At 47.1% G+C, this 17555-nt stretch overlaps 1 protein-coding gene across 4 annotated transcripts in view; it reads right to left on the reverse strand.

Annotated features, from left to right (window-relative positions):
• EMB3012 (embryo defective 3012) overlaps nucleotides 1–17555 on the reverse strand; it is a 221058-nt gene that overhangs the window by 121632 nt on the left and 81871 nt on the right. For all 4 annotated transcript variants that reach the window (XM_087377933.1, XM_087377932.1, XM_087377929.1 and 1 more), the window contains exons 15-16: nucleotides 3822–4013; nucleotides 3263–3322 (exon numbers count right to left, since the gene is read on the reverse strand). In XM_087377933.1, the coding sequence (XP_087234059.1) occupies nucleotides 3263–3322; nucleotides 3822–4013 (252 nt within the window). The remainder of the gene's footprint in view (nucleotides 1–3262; nucleotides 3323–3821; nucleotides 4014–17555) is intronic.

Consider the following 17555-nt stretch of genomic DNA (forward strand, 5'->3'; position numbering starts at 1 on the left):
AAGCAAGCTTGCCAAATGTGGCCCATGGAGCTATTTTTAGATGTGGGATGTTTACTTCTCTCTTGCCCTTCAGCGTCCTTGCCTAGGCCCATGGAACTAATTTCACGGACGTGGCCTTTTAACAATTTTAATCAATTTAAGGCTAGAGCAGTCGCCGTAAATTCCAAAAGCATAGATATTCACGTCCCCGTGACATGTAGAAAAGCAAATCACCTCATCAAGCCCATGTGAGAGAAAAGGCCACCTCTTATGACGTGTAAGACAAGGTGAGAGTCATTGTGCCTTGATGCTCCAACGCCTCCTCAAGTAGAAGGTGAGATCTAACTCTCAACACTCACCATCAAACCATGAGTTTTGGGGCATCTTTCAAGCTAAGAGACGTGATGCGAATCAAGTTATGCATCGGAGTGAGCTAAAGGCAGCATCTTGGAGCACTGATCCAAGGGGTCTGAGGCATAGGCAAGACATGCATCATCTCCGAGGACACGATCAAAGTATATATATCTAGATGAATCCAAGAACATACCCAAACTCATCCTCTAAAAACAAAACACACAGTGCAGTTTCCATCTCATGATATTCACTCATAAGGTTGAAAATCATAAACTCCATCACGCACATCAAGGACTAGCTACTATGACATCCCTACTGACGTCATCAACCCCCAACAGCAAGTGTAGGCCATAGTATACACATATGCTCTCACACATACAAATCCACACACCCACACATACTTGAGATCCATAAATACAAGGTTTTCATACTGAGTTTCTGCCAACACTCCGGAGGTAAAGGGCAGTCTCAACTGTGACAATGCCTAGTACTAAAAGAAGGCTACACAATCAAAGTGTATTTGGACATGGGTGGTGATAGAAGGATTGGGGCCTATATTAGGTGTAGTAGCCAAGAGGGGCCCCAACAAACAGTCCACTATCCTTGTCTCCCCACCATATGGAAGTAAGCGAGTCATACAGAGGCTCGAGGGAAGCAGGCACTAGCACAGGCACGATTTTAGAGACAGCACTCTACACTAGAACACATCTTCACTTTGAGGGCTATCATTGAGGAGGTGAGGTCTATACACCCAAAAGTGTACACATGCTTTGTAGACTTTCGGGAGGCCTTTGACACTGTCCCACGATCCCTCATGATCGGGAGGTTACAGGAGTTACAGATTCTAGAGACACTGATTTGGGGGATGATGAGCCTATATGAGTCAGTCAAAGGCAAAGCTCGTTCCCCAGGTGGCCTATCGGATTGGGTCGAGAGTACGATCGGAGTGAAGGAGGGTTGCCCCCTCTCACGACTCTTTTCGGACTATACATTGATCAGATCACCTCTTTCATAGACTGCCTAGGAGCCGAAGGATCACTACTGGCCGATCTCATGATACAGATATTGCTATACGCTGATGACATAGTCCTTATCTCATCCTCAACGGAGGTGCTGCTGAGACACTTGGAGGCCCTAGAGGTGTTCTATAGAGAGAGAGAGACCTAACAGTCAACCTTGGGAAGACCAAGGTTATGGTCTTCAACACCTCACATGCAGTAATCCGACAACTCAGTTTCACTTATCAAGCCGAGCCAGTGGAGATAGTGCAGTCCTACACGTATTTGGGAGCACTCTTCACAGGACCCCTTTTCACTATGACACATGCAACCCAGGCACGACTCACACGGGGACGGGGTACATTGGAGAGACAATGTTTCCAGGCACCCTTTCAAGATCCACCGACGAAGTGCTGGCTTTTCAATACGCTAGTGTGACCAACTTCCATGTATGGAGCACCCTTCTGGGGATGTGATCTACCGATAGCAATTTGGAAGAGATTTGAGCGGAGGCTGAGAATGGATTACAAGAAGGTCTAGACATTGAGGTAGCATTATCACAAGGTCAAATGCCATCTACTTGCCATGAGATGAACAAATACATCAGAGATTCCTTGCTGAAAATGCTTTGGTAAAAGCAAGGGAAGGAGCATTGGAATGCCATGCGATCAAAGGTATGACCAAAAAGGCAAAAACGCAAATAAGGCCTGGAAAACAGCAAAGGAAGCCAAGAAAGAGGGCAAAGCTCACACATACAAACAGGTGGTGAGAAATAAGAAAAGAGTGTTTCTTAAAAGGAAGCAGCTTGAAAGTTTGGAGGAGCTCAAACACAACCCCAAAGTTGCATGGCAAGAAACCTCTGGAGAGGAAGGTGACATGGGAAGACACGATACAGTTTGTCAAAGATCTCTATGAAAGGGAGGGAGGAGAGAAAATAAATAATGATTTTTTCATCAAAGCAGCAAACAACATCATAATGGAGGAAGATGGAGGGAAGGGGCTGAAAGAGCTAACAAATGGGAAGGCTCCAGACACACAAGGACTGGTAGTAGAGATGCTCACATGGGGGGGAGAAGACATAGAAAATGCTCACCAGGCTTTTAAATATGGCCCTACAAGAAGAATTTTCCCCTGAATGGCAACTCAGCAAAATTCTACCAATCCACAACGGGGGGGGGGTAAAGCAGCCTAAAAACCCAGTTGTATGGCACTATTCTTGAGCAGAGAGACAGCGGTCCGGAAACCAGGCAGGGTTCCGCCCTAGCATTCGACAATAGACCATTTGGTCGCCATATTAGCTGCATCGGAAGGGGCAAAGCATAAAAAATAGGCTGTATTTTGCTGCTTTGTAGATTTCAAGAAAGCCTTTGCCAAGGTTCCACGCAAGAAATTATGGGAAAGCAAACATTCAATAAGTATGGCTGCTGCTAAGGCCATAGAAGGAGAGTCCCGAATCTCCTGGCATCATAGCTTTTCAACAACCTCTCTATTATGCAGCACTCTCCTATGAGCCACCTCAAAAGACTAATTCCTCTTGCACAAATTTCTTGAAAGACTAATTGTCATGGCTTTTATGTTCACAGCATGAAATCGACACAAAAGTGCATGGTCGAGAGGTGATGCATGTAATGTTGCACAGCCTATATGTGAAGTTATACCTACATCTTAAACAAGAGGCTAAGTTTAGCTCGATACCCACCAATCAGTTAACCTGCAACTACTAAGATCCAATAGGCTCTTAATTCAAGATATATACTCAATCATAAGATCTTCATCAACTCACTTTTGGTGACTTGCAATCATTTTCCACAAATGATGTCAATAAAATGAATGAAACCTACAACACTAAACTGCTTATATTCTTCCTATTTCCTTTCTAAGCATAGACAAATAATTAGACCTAGGTTGTAGAGACAAAAACAAAAAGGCACCTGAATGCTGGCCTCTTCAGGCAGAAGTAATCGTACCCATGCAACTTCGGCCACCCGCACCTGGAGCCCAAGAATAGATGATCACCACATTCACTACACGTCTAACAAATTTAGGAAAATGAGATATGATTATGACACTATATTATCATTATCATTTCCTAGACGGATGAGAACAATGATCAAACCTCAATCTATGGAGTCAGAATCAGTCATGTCCACATGATTTCACAGCAAACCCATGGGATCACACATGGACCCTAAATAATAAAAGAACACTCTTGTGAACACTGGACTCAACGATGAGACTCATCATTCATGGTACATTCCTTGAAAGTTTGGTGTTATACATTCAAAGCTCTGTATAAAGACACATCAAAATCATTAAACAGTACAGAGATTAGGTATCCAAGGCTTTCATTACTACACCATAGGGTATTGTATCCTCACACAAAATGTGACCTTATTTTGTGGATAGTCCTAACTTTACATGTAGCTTATTCTAAAAGATCTGATCAACAAAGGCATACAGAAAGGAAGTCTCTGCGAGCAATAACAGTACCAGGGTAGAATCTGATGCTGGAGTGGGAGGCCCAACATCCCGTACAGTGATATTTGCTGTTCCTAAGCCCCTAGCAGCTGCTGTTAAACGTATAAAATATAGTTCTGGGGATTCCTCAAGGACCATAGCCACCTCCGAGTCATTGCTGTACGCTTCAATATGGCTTGAACCACCAAACACTGCCAAGCTAGCCTGCAAAACAAGACAAAGTTACTCCTTTGAGACTGGATAAGAGGAGGTCGGCCTGCATATCAAGCATAGATTGAGAAAATCTTAGAAAAACAACGGCAAGGCAAAGTGTACAGGCGAGTCAAAGGAGTCAAGGACAAACTAGGTCCTGACAACAAAAAATGCAGAGACTGATATGGGGGATTTGCAGTTTCAAGAGTCAAAGGAATCAAGGACCAACTAGGTCCTGACAACAAAAATTGCAGTATTTCATTGGACTACGAGGTCGACCTCAGTCAGCTTGTACAAACGACTTCCCTATTCTTACCACAGAAACAGATTATATTTTCAATGATAAGATATAGCAATACCAAAATTTCATGACAATCTAGTCATTATGTCCCCCTTTCAAATAAAAAATCAAAATCTGATTCAAATTACCATTTGCCCCATCCCTCGCCTCCGCGCTCTTCCCCCTTTCCCCCCATATGGAAATTAAGTTAAATTGGTATCTTCCCCCCACCCCCTTCGCCATCTCTCCTGTGTAACCTTGCCCCCTCACCATCTGACCCCCCCCCGCGGCCATCCTCCCCCTCGCTATCTCCTCCCTCACTGTCTCTCTCTCCCCCTTCACCATCTTTCTGCCCCCCTCGCCATATCTCTTTCCCTCACCATCTCTCCCTCCCTCATAGTCGTGCCCAGCTGCTCACCCCCCTGTGCTCTTCCCTCTTCCCACATGCATGGAAATTAAGCAAAATTGGTATCTTTCTGAAACCGGACTCTAATCACTGAGAGGGCAGTGGAACTAAACCTTTAATCACTTCAGCACTTATTTACAGCTCACAAAGCATATATCACAACCATTAACCATTGCATGATCACCATTTGGCATTTACCCATTTGTTCACAAACAAAACCACTGAAAGAGGAATGCCCCTGCTCAACAGACATAGACAAGTGCACCCGATTGGCCCCAAACACCGTGGCGCCCCTTTCGGTATTTCTTTATATTTCACAGTGAAATGATTACAAGTTGCATCTGGGAGACCTTCCCTGCAACTGAGCACGCAGCCCCAATTCACTGCGCCTTCGCAAGGCTTTCAAGCATAGAACACCATCACATAAGTGCACTTAACCCATAGGCTCAACCCAAAGGCATTCTCTTTTCCGAGTCCAATTCCATTGGCTGTCCAAATGCAATCACACAACACCCCAGCTGCACTCTCTTTGAGTGGTTTCCAGATGGCATTCACAAAGCTTTTCAAAGCTCCAAGATAAAATCAGTAAAGTACCCAACCAAAGTATGACTTATGTAGCACTGCCTCGGCACCTGTGACCCAAGAAAGAGGCGTCACACGAGGCCAACCAATAGATTATGGCAAAAAGAAATTGCAGTGGCAAAATCACAACTCACCAAGCCCAGAAAACTCGAACCAAGTCCTCAATCGCCAAGAGGACATAGTAGCCAATGCCCAATTGCATTCTCAGCCAAAGAGGAGTGCAAAGGCATGAAGAAAGAGCATTTACAAGAGCTGACCAACAAGGATTCCACTGAAAAATGCAAAAAGAAGCACTTCACATTATTAAGCCCGTGCTTGGACTTTTAAAACCAAAGTTGTCACGGTCTTGTAGTACATTAAAGTACTTTTGGTACTTCCTCTCACTGACTTGATTCTTCTTTTATCAATCTTCAATAAAACTCAATCATCCTCCTTGTAATAAACTTCTTTTCCTTTTTTATTGGATTGTTGAACCTGGGCCTTCTTAATATGTTCTTTTACCTGCTCAATAACCTGTGACATATCCTCAGCAAACTGGTCAGCAGCAAAAATTTGCTCCCCCAAGTGTGTTATTGGAGTGGGTAAACATTGCCCATAGATGATTTCAAATGGGGCTTTCTTGGTGGAAGTATGTACAGTGTTATCATAAGCAAACTCTAACATGGGTAAGAACTCTGGCCACCTTCTAGGTTGATCATGGACATAAGCTCGAAGTAAAGTAATTATGGTTTGATTGGCATTCTCACTTTGTCCATCTCCTTGAGGATGGAAGGCTGTAGTAAATTTCAGTTTGGTTCCGAGATTCTCTAATAGAGCTGTCCAAAAGTTACTAATGAAACGGCCATCATTATCGGATACAATGGATTTTGGTAACCCATGTAACCTGAAGATTTCCCTAATGAATAACCTTGCTGTTTCAAGAGCAGACAACTCTTTTTTACAGGGAATAAAATGAGCTTGTTTACTCAGCCTATCTATAACAGTGAAAATATTCTCGAACTGACCAACCTTGGGGAAACCAGACACAAAATCCATTGTAATGTGTTCCCACCTTTCCGAAGGAATAGGCAAAGGCTGCAAAAGACCAGCAGTCTTACTTGTGTCAGATTTAATGCGCTGACATACGTCACATTGTTGAACAAAGGTTGAAACTTCTTTGCGAAGTTTAGGCCAATGGAAGTATCTCTCAATATTGTCAATGGTCCCTCTAATGCCTCTATGTCCAGAATATGGACTCGCATGTAACTCGCTCATGACTAGATACCGAAATGTTTTGGGTACACCTATGGCACGTCCCAAAAATAAGTATCCCTCCACGATGGAATAAGCCTCTAAATCCCCGACCTCATTACGCTGAATCTTCCCATAAATGTCAGCGAAGTCCTCATCTAAAGGATAAGCTTCAACCATTGCTCCTAATGATTTCTCCTTAATCACAGAAACGTGATTAACTTGGGGCCGTCTACTCAAAGCATCAGCTACTAAATTCTCCTTTCCTGGCTGATATTCGATATTTGGTTGCCCAAAGGATTGAATATATTCAGCCCATTTGATTTGCCTTGAAGAGACAATGGGTTGAGAGAACAAGTGCTTGATACTTTGAGGGTCAGTCTTAATCTTGAAAGCAGAACCATATAAATAATGCTTCCATACCTTTAGAGCATGAATGACTGCCAATAACTCCTTCTCATACGTGATATATTTCAATTCAGCCCCTTGAAGTTTTCTACTCTCATAAGCAATGGGATGCCCTCCTTGCATCAACACTGCCCCAATCGAGGTACCACTTGCATCCGTACATACAACAAAGAACTCTTTGTCCATGTCCGGAAGTGTTAATACTGGTGCAGTCACCAATGTTCTCTTAAGCTTCTCAAAAGCTACTTGGTGAACCTCTCCCCACTCATACAAGGAATGCTTCTTCAAAATCTGTTAGTGGAGAAGCAAGACGTGCAAAATTCTTAATGAATCTGCGATAATAACTACACATCCCTAGGAAGGATCTCAGCTCATGTATGTTTTTGGATATTGGCCATTCAATTATGGCCTTGACCTTTTTAGGGTCAACCCGAATTCCCTCGGCAGACACAATGTGTCCCAAATACTCTATTTCTGTCTTGAAGAACTCACTCTTCTTGGTATTTAGGAACAATCGATCCTTCCTTAGAAGCTTCATCACCTTAGCAAGGTGATCCTTATGCTCTTCCTCATTCTGGCTGAACACTAAAATGTCATCAAAAAAAACTATGACAAATTTTCCCAAGTAGGGTCGCAAAACCCTTCTCATCAGCCTACTAAAAGTGGCTGGAGCATTAGTTAGGCCAAAAGGCATGACCAAAAACTCATAATGTCCAGTGAGAGTGCGAAAAGTAGTCTTATGTTCATCCCCAGCTTTCATACGAAGTTGATGATAACCAGATTTCAAATCCAATTTGCTAAAAACTTTAGCACCTTTAAGCATATCCAATAAATCATCCACTCTTGGAATCGGATACCCGTTCTTAATCGTAAGTTTATTCAAAGCACGATAATCTATACACATACGATATGATTCATCCTTCTTCTTAACCAATAATACAGGTGCTCCAAATGGAGAACTGCTTTGTCGAATCAGGCCTTTTTGCAACAGATCTTCGATTTGTTTTTCTACCTCCTCCATTTCTATCCTGTTCATCCTATATGGGGCTCTACATGGAGAAGAAGCTCCTGGCTCTAAGTCTATGGCATGATCATCTTCTCTCTCCATAGGCAATTCGAATGAGTCATCTCTTGAAAATCGATCCTCATAAGCTCTAAGGAACTCATTTCTCTTCCGATCTTCTTTTGAGATATGAAGATCTCGTGAACCCCGTATATACACAAGATTACAATCTACCCCTCTTTTTACAAACCTTTTCGCTTGGGTAGGAGTAATCAATGGAATTGTATACACGTCCGATCCCCTACGATCCTTATGTTTTCATCCTTATGTACAAAGCAACAATGATGAGTATGAGGATGAATAGCAGGGTTAAAATCATACCGCCATGGTTCACCTAGAATCATGTCAATGTCTTGTAAAGGGGCTACTAGAAAATCCCTTCGATCTCTATATTTTTGTATACGAAAAGGAATATTTCGTACTACGGATGTGTCTTCTTCATTGTGTCCCCTAAAAGCTCCAGAAAGCGACGTATTTTTTATAGGTTCTGGTTTAAGATCGAGTAATTTTGCCAATCTATCACTTTCATAATTACATCCATCATCTAGGAGAACCACTATTCTCTGTCCATTCACGAATCCATACACCTTAAAAAGATCATGAGGCCCAAAGGTATTGGCTGAATGGACAGCATTCACTATTGGCTCAATAGTCACAGTAGATTTCGAGGGTGACAAGGTAGAAGCCTCACCCTCCTGCTTGGATGCCTTGGCTTTCCCTTTTACTGAATTCGTCTTGGCAATCTTAGCCAAGAGAACGGGACACTTATGCCATACGTGCCCTGGCTTATGTTTCTTACAACTCAAACATTTTCCTTCCTTAATCAACTTCCTCTTCTCTTCGTCAGTCATAGAAGGAAATGGCACCCATCTAGGACGTGATTGGCTGTTCACATTCCTTACAAGAGCTTTACCCTTCCCTTTATTATTCTTAAACCGGTTTGGTTTCCTAAAAGTGGGTATATTATTGGTCTTAGATGATGACCCATACTCCTTATTGAAGGGTTTACGAGGATTCAATTTTCTCTCGGCTATTTCAGCCAGCTTAGTGAGGTCCTTAAGCGTGGTCGGGTTAAACATTTCAACCTCGTACCTTACTTTTGGGCTTAAAGCTGCTAAATACTTCTTTCTCCTATCTTCCTCACTCTTTTAGGGTAACTCTAGAGAGAGTTTCCAAAATCTGGCTGTAAAATCTGCATTACTCTCATTATCCAACTGCCTAAACCTCTCCCAACGAAAGGTTAGGTTCTCTTCATGCCTCGGTGGCATGAAAGTGGTTTTCAATTGCTCCACAAATTTAGCCCATTCATGAATAGGCTCTTTTCATGTTTGTGACAAGGACCACCACATTAGAGCATCCTTCTGCAGATGCAATGTGGCAAGAGCAAGCTTCTCTTGATCGGTCTTGTCTTGATGGGCAAAGTATAGCTCAAAATGGCAAATCCAATTGAGGATTTTGTCAGCCTCCCTTGCCCCATCATATTTGGGAAACTCAATTCTCTCTCGCGGTTGGAATTTGGACCTCTTAGAAGGGTTACTCAACTCTTCATCCCCGAAGTTTAAAGTCCTCTTAGTCCCTAATCTTGTCATAATGGACTGCTCAATCATATTGCTAAGCTAGAAAACCAGCTTATCAACAGGAGTCTCCTCTCTTCCTCTTGCACTTGGATTATAATCCATGTGTATTGGGTTTTGAGTTGAAGGCGTGAACTCATCACCTTGTTCTTGGTTGGTCTCATTTCTTCTTTCATTACGAAAGGAGAACTCCCTATCAGTAGGTTCTTGAAGGAGAGACTGCTGTAAATCTATTTGTGATCATACTCAAGATGTGTATAACTCTCACCTAATCCATCCTCTTCAAGAAGGGGTGAAGGTGTTCTTTCTCTCTCTCCTTGGGGTAATGGAGAAAAAGGAATAAGTTCATTGTTATATGTCCCTTCCCCTTCCATTCTTTCCTTTTAGTAATACAAGAGAGAAAATGTCTTGCTGTAATTTCAAAAAAAAGAAGGTTTTTTTACAGCAAACTTCAAGTGTTGTAAAGGTGGTGGTACTTATCCGACTCCCGCTTCGTTTGTGTTGAGAAGACACTTAAAATGACCTCCTTTCCCTTCTCTTTCAAGCTTTTCTTCTTGTATTTCTGCTGTAAACTGGTACGCTCCGGCGGATTGGAGCTCTAGATACCGTTATAGGGGGTACTTGATGGGTGGATCACTCCCTTAAAATCTTATTCCGATCCGACTTCCCGTTTGGGTAGAACAGGGATCCCTTTTTCTCACGGTTTAAGGGTACATTCACATGGGGGGGCGGCAAATCCCCTCCGTGAGGACATCCCATTCACCGTTGAAGGCCAAAATTTTTCAGAAAAATCCCTTGTCTCAGAACCTCGAGATCGGTCAGTCGTGATCCTTTTCCGCAACCTCTCTTGCGACTTCCGCCGTTCGCAACTGTCGCCCTCTTCTCATCCCGCTCGTGGATCATCACCGCTCTGATACCAAATGTGAAGATCCACACTTTTCGAAAATGCAAATGTGTGCAATGCATGCAGAATTTGAATGCCGATTGGCCCTCCAATGGGGAAGAGCGCCCTCATGAGAGTACTTGTTTCTTTTTCGACCTACATGCAAGGTGGGAGAGAGATGACGGATGAATGCAATGTGGTAGAAAGAATGCTACGTGAGATTCACAATAAAAGGGTGATACCCTTTCATTAATGTCCCTTGAGATCACTCAAGTTCCATCTTCCCATTTACACCTACCCTTAGCCTATGACCCATGCACCTACCATTCAATGCACTCTAATGCATCCTTTCCCTTTCCTATTGCCCCTAGGACCTAGACACGTGTGATAGTTTTGGCGGTACTATTTACACCGCTTGATCGATCATAAAAACAAACATATAACCGCACCATCAAATTGGCGCCTAACAATAATAAAGTTCTAATGACTATTAATTAACTAAATAATCATTTCTCTTGTCATGACAGAATGCCCCTTCTCTACAGACATAGACAAGTGCACCCGATTGGCCCCAAACACCGTGGCGCCCCTTTCGGTATTTCTTTATATTTCACAGTGAAATGATTACAAGTTGCATCTGGGAGACCTTCCCTGCAACTGAGCACGCAGCCCCAATTCACTAAGCCTTCGCAAGGCTCTCAAGCATAGAACACCATCACATAAGTGCACTTAACCCATAGGCTCAACCCAAAGGCATTCTCTTTTCCGAGTCCAATTCCATTGGCTGTCCAAATGCAATCACACTGCACCCCAGCTGCACTCTCTTTGAGTGGTTTCCAGATGGCATTCACAAAGCTTTTCAAAGCTCCAAAATAAAATCAGCAAAGTACCCAACCAAAGAATGACTCATGTAGCACTGCCTGAGCACCTGTGAGCCAAGAAAGAGGCGGCACACGAGGCCAACCAATAGCTTATGGCAAAAAGAAATTGCAGTAGCAAAATCACAACTCACCAAGCCCTGAAAACTCGAACCAAGTCCTCAATCGCCAAGAGGACATAGTAGCCAATGCCCAATTGCATTCTCAGCCAAAGAGGAGTGCAAAGGCATGAAGAAAGAGCATTTACAAGAGCCCACCAGCAAGAATTCCACTGAAAAATGCAAAAAGAAGCACTTCTATCACGAAGAAGTGGGAGTTCTTGGGCTCAAAAGAAGCGTGCTTCAGAGAGGAATGCATTGAGAAGGTTTTGGAGAAGTTTCATCGCCCGAAAGTCCTCCAAAATTAAGAAAAACCAGTCAACCACCGCGTGGGACCACTCGACATTCAACAGAAAGTTGTAGCTTTGCAAGAGGAGAGGCCCACGAGGCGGTAGAAGCAAAAAGGTCCAGAAAAAGCCACTTTTGCAAATTCGACCAGCAAAAGAAGTGCTCAGCTCTGCCCGTTCTACCAAACGCACGGAGGGAAAAGCATATCACTACGAAGGGGAGGCAGAGGGGAAGCCATCGGGCCAAACGGAAGTTGAGGAATCCAAACGGGTGAGGAGTTATGAAGAAAAACGGAATTCAGCTGAAGGAGGCTGAAAAACCAGTCCAAAATCTCAACAAAGGGAGAAGATGAGAGAGAAAACCACACATGTGAAGTTTAGAAGGCCCAGGAAGGTCCAGGAATGGCAAAGGAGCATGTAGAAGCTACTAGAGCCACCTAGAACTCTAGGGGGGCCACTGAAGGTATATGGCCCTCTAGGGGGCCCATTAAAAATGCCACATCATCATTTCCGAACAACCACTCTTTTATTCCTTGGAATGCCTTTGGGCCTAGGGATTAATTACGCTTATGTGCTAGGCACCATGCCACGTTTAATTACACATTATTAAGCCCACGCTTGGACTTTTTGTCACGGTCTTGTAGTACATTAAAGTACTTAGAATTTCACGCCCCCGTGACACTTTCCCCCAACCCCTTCGCCATCTCTCCCATGCAACCTTGCCCCACCTACCCCCCCCTCCTCGCCATATCTACTCCTTCCCTCGCTATCTCTACAGCTCTGTCCCCCTCGCTATCGCCTCCCTAACCCATCTCTCTCCCCCCCTTTGCCATCTCTCTCTATGATTCGCCTCTGACGATCACCACAGGCATATATATATATTTGTATCTCCCCCCTTCTATTCCATTTTTTTGTGCCATTTTTTGTATCATCTGAAAATAGATACACATTTTTTGCACCAGGACTAGACACACCGTCCTTCAGAACTTTTTTGAAGAAACGGTTGGCCGGACCGTTTTGAGACCGCCACCGTTATGCTCATTGTACTAGTTATCTTTAGTCTCATAGACCTTTACGGTCTCCCGAAGACTTTAATAAAATTTCTTTCTTTCTTTCTCAGCCTAGCCCCGCCTACCCCTGCCTAGCCCCGCCGCCTCTCAACCTACCCTTGCCAACCCTCCGCTCACTCCCGCCTAGCCTCGCCAGCCCTCAACCTAACCCCGCCTGCCCTCAGCCTACCCCCGCCTAGCTCTGCCAACCCTCCGCCCACCCCCAGCCCTCCGCCTATCGCCACCTAGCCTCACCAACTAGGAATCCCTAGTTGGGCTGAACCCCCAGCTCAACTAGGGGGTTAGCTAAGCCAGGGGGTAGCAGGAGATATGGCCAGCAAAGAATGGCCTAGCCTACTCTCCTCTTCCAAATCACCCTCTACTCCAGCAACCTCCAATAGCAGAGCCCGATACGCCACAGTTGCAGCCAGGACGCCATTCCTATATGCGCATATCTATGACCGAGGTGGTCTTTTTGACCGACCCATTATTGGGTATCATGAACAGATTTGCTTCCTACAGGATCAAGTGAGAGAGCTGAAGATGCAACTGGCAGCTGCCATAACTCGAATTCAAGTTTTGGAAGGACCTCGTAAGAAGGAAGTCATTGACGAGGTTGAAAATTCATGTAATGCTTCCCCCCCTAACCCCCAACTCATCTGTACAGTCAAGAATCTACTTCAAACATAAGTGCAGACAGCCAAGCAAGAAGTGATTGTGGAGTTTGATGCAAAGGTCAACAAAGTTGATATTCAGGAAGAGATTAAAGAACATGCAGCCAGAAAGGATAATGCTTTGTAATCAGAATTGGGGGGCTTTCAGATGAAGAAGAGGAATGATTCAGTGATACCTTTGCACATGTCAAAGCAGCCATGCCTACTATTGATTCGACAGCTGGCGCAAATGACAATCCTGACAATCCTGATGATGATGGTGAAGCTCTAGCAGTCCAGATCGGTAGGCATAATGGTCATGCTATCATAACATTCAACTCACAAGACCTATGTGTAAAAGTAATACGACAATCTCATAAGCTGAAAGGGACTAAGATATGGAAAGCCGAAGAACGCACAAGAGCTCAACTGAAAGATAAGGCAAAGGAATTAGGAAAGGTTTGGGCTGCGAGGAAGGACGGTAAATGGGCAGTCTATCGTGAAGGAGTAGCACTCGTAAAAGAGTTTAAATCAAAACCAAAAGAATTTCAGTCTTAAACTGATGTATGGCAAGCTATATCTACGCATGTTTATCTAGATTATCACGTAGGTACTTTAAATAAAATGGAGCTGCCTTTGCACTCCTTGGGAGCTGCCCAGTGCCCTCCCTAACCTGATGTACTAGTTGGTGTCACGAGGACATGAAAAGTGATGTAAAGTATCTTAGTAAATCAACCTACGCTTAACCCAGGGTTAACCATGGTTAAGTGTTGTAATGGTTTGGCCATGAGGGACTAGCTAGAGGAAGTGCACACTTCCTAGAAGTTCCTAAGGGCAAAGTCTAGGTGCACCACTAGGTCCTAGGGGCAAGGCAAAGGCTTTAAAAGAGGGGCTTAAAAGTTGGGCCCAAGGACAACCAACGTTGTCCTTGGTATGGGCGTTAGGACTTTAATGAAGGGGCAAACAGCAAGGAGGAGGTGCCATTTTTCATGCATGTATATGCATGCCCTTCCCCCACCTTCCATCTCTCTTCCCTCACTCTCCCAGAGGTGTTGGACGTTTTCAGTTGTTCTTGTGCAGTTTTTGAGCTGTTTGAGCTGTTTCAAGCCTGGTTTCATCCATTTTAAGCCGTTTTAAGTCTGTTTTGACTGTTCCAAGGCTAATACGCACTTCTAGGAAGTGCCAGAAGTCATTTCTGAACTTTCTGAAATTTTTCGCCCGTACGGCTGTGTTCAGCTACCTCCAACAGGTGCCCGGGGTTGTCTTTTGCTGCATTGGACCTTTGTGCACATGTTTCTAGCTGTGTGGTGGCTTCTGGAGCTGTGCAGGCTGTAGGAGGAACTTTCCCTGCTGCTTTTGGCACCCTCTCTTAGGAGGACTCAGGCATAGATCCCGAGGCAATCATTTTGGGGCAGATCTGTGAACCACTTTCCTCTACAGCTCTTTCTTGTTCACCCTCCGCTCTCTACCTTCTCCTCTCTTCTCCTGATTGCTGGAAGACACCTGCACCCTACGAGGAGCCTGGACAGAGGATAGGTGCGAGGAAGGAGCTCACCCCTCTACCACAGACAGCGCTATTTTTCCTTGTTCTTTCTTGCTTTGCAGCTTTTTATAGTGCATGCGTGTTGTGTGCAGTCCTTTCAGGACTCCTACAGGTTCTAGCAAGCACCCAAAGGCAAGGGTGATCCTATGGAAGGCCTAAGGACAGTGTGGATGCATGTGATAGTCTTGAGGCTACCTTGAGCTCAGTTTGCTAGTGGTTTGGATGCTTGAATGCCTCTAAGTTGTGTCAGATGCCTTGCCATTGGGAATTCTAGTGGTTCACTTGGATTGGATGCCTTGAAGACAAGTAGAGGATTTGCAAAGAGGAACAATGCAGGGTTGAACCCTTGTTGTAATATAGTCATGATCAGTGGAATTGTAGGGGTGGTGTGAGAGAACATCTGCTCCTGCGAGCTTCCCCTCCCCCCCCACCGCTAGCTCTACCTCCCCCCTAGCTCCTCCCCTCGCCTAGACCACCCCCACCCCCTGCCCCTCCGCCCTCGCCCCCCGCCCCCCCTCCCCCTCACCCGCCGTCCACCTCGCTACGCCCCTCGCCTCCGCTCTCACCCCCCTCGCCGCCCTCTCGCCTCTCCGCTCCCCTCCACCTCGTTCCCTCTGCTCCCCTCCACCTCGCCTCTCCCTCGCCGCCCCTCGCCTCCGCTCTCACCCCCCTCCCTCGTCTCAGCCGCCCCCTCGCCTCTCCACTCCCTTCCACCCCGCCCCCTTCCGCCTCACCTCGACTCACGCAAACCCCCCCCTCGCTTCACCTCACCCCCCCTCTCGCCGCTCAGCCTCACCCTCCCGACCCCCTCGCTTCACCCGCCCCCCCCCGCCTCCATTCCGCTCTCCCCGCCCCCCGCTGCACCTCTCCGCCCCCTCGCCACACCAACCCCCGCCCCCCCTCGCCCTTCCGCCCCCCGTCTTCCCCGCACCCCGCACCCTTCACCCCGCCCCCCGCCCTCGAACCCCCGCCCCCTCACTCCGCCTCGCCCGCCCTTCCGCTCCACTCCTCCACCCCGCCACCCCCACCCTTCCGCCCCGCCCCGCCTCACCCCGCTCCCGCCGCCTCCTCACTTCACCAACTCTCCGCCCCCACTCCCCCCGCGTCACCCCCGCCTCCCTGCCTTCCATTTCGCCCCTCCGTCCTCCGCCTTCCATTCTCTCCACCTTCCGCCTCCGCAACCGTCCTCTCCACACCCAGGCTCCACCCTCCCGCTTCGACCCCCCTTTTTGGGTGGCAGCCTTTTCCTCATCGGAAGCTTGCAGTTAGTCTTGGCGGTATCGCGGCTCCCTGCCCGGATCCGGAGGCCCAGTCGGACCCTCCCTCTCCAGATGCCTACCGCGTTATCCTGACAGAGCAACAATCATCTCGTGTTCAGGAGGTTGCCATTGACTTTGCCCGTACCTCTGTTTACGGCAGAGTCATTGGACACTCTCCCTCCATATCAGCCATCAGGGACTAGCTCCAGTCCACTCTCCTGCTAGAGGATGGCCATATTGAGGAGGTGGCCCTTATGGGAAGGGGCATCTTCTGGCTCAAACTCTCCAATGAGAAAGCTGCGAGCAACCTGATTGCCGGTTCCCCCACATCGGTGGATGGAAAGATTATCATGATAGTTCCGTGGTACCGTGGATTCAGCGCAGCGGATTTTGATGCTCGGTTCCGTATACCTCGCCACCCAGTGACACTAGTTTTTCCAGGTCTTGCTGCTGAGCTGCGGCCGATTGTCAGGGACTTGGGCTCCCACTTTGGCTGGGTTATGCACGACACTTTCGCCGACGCGGTGACTACGGCAGGAGCCCCCCGAGTCCGTGTGGCTGTGGCAGATCCTGCGACTCTCCCTGCTGTGATCGAGATCGTGACAGCTGCCGGCAGCATCACCCAGAGCATGATAGTCACCGGACAGCCAGGTCAGTGCCTGAGGTGCCACGGCTTTGGGCACTTGGCGGCTGCTTGTCCACGTTTCGCCAGCTCGTCTCGACCCCCCCCACCCCCGCCCCCTCCGCCCCCGCCCCCCCCGGACAGCCACGTCAGGAGGAGCCGAGGCAGCCGGAGTCCGGTCCAGAGTTAGTGGGCGGTTGGACCGAGGTTAGAAGGAAAAGAGGAAAGAACAAGAAGATTTCGGATAAAGGCAAGGAGGCAGAGGTTACCCTTCCTGCAGCAGCACCCCAGAGACCTGACAGGCAGCCGCCCCAGGGACCTGGGAGAGCTTCTTCTTCGACGGCAGGCCGCCCTCCACAGCCTCAGATCCCCCTCTCTCCCGCTCCCCCGCCCCTTTCCACTCAGTCCCAGCCCCTTCCCCAGTTTCCCCCCCCTTCGCCCAACCCGCAGCTTCAGCTCCCGCCTCTTCTTCCTCAGTCTCCTCCTCCTCCCTCTCAGCCCCAGTTCCAGATGCATCCCCATCCCCCCCCCCGTCTCCCTCGACTCTCCTACAGAGTTAGCTGCACCGTCGGCTTCCTAGCCGAGGGCAGCCCCCGCTCCTCCTCCTCCACCTCCTCCGCTAGTCGCCTCCGTGGAGTCCGAGTCGCCTACCCCTCAGCCTCCTCCCCCTCCCCCCCGCTGGCAGGACACCCGGAGTCTACACCACCACTGGAGCAGGCTTCCCTGTCCGCTAGCCCCT

The sequence above is a fragment of the Dipteris shenzhenensis genome, chromosome 8 (assembly GCF_047967505.1).
Source record: "Dipteris shenzhenensis isolate YYH24624 ecotype China chromosome 8, Dip_SZ_1.0, whole genome shotgun sequence".
Taxonomy (NCBI): Eukaryota; Viridiplantae; Streptophyta; class Polypodiopsida; order Gleicheniales; family Dipteridaceae; genus Dipteris; species Dipteris shenzhenensis.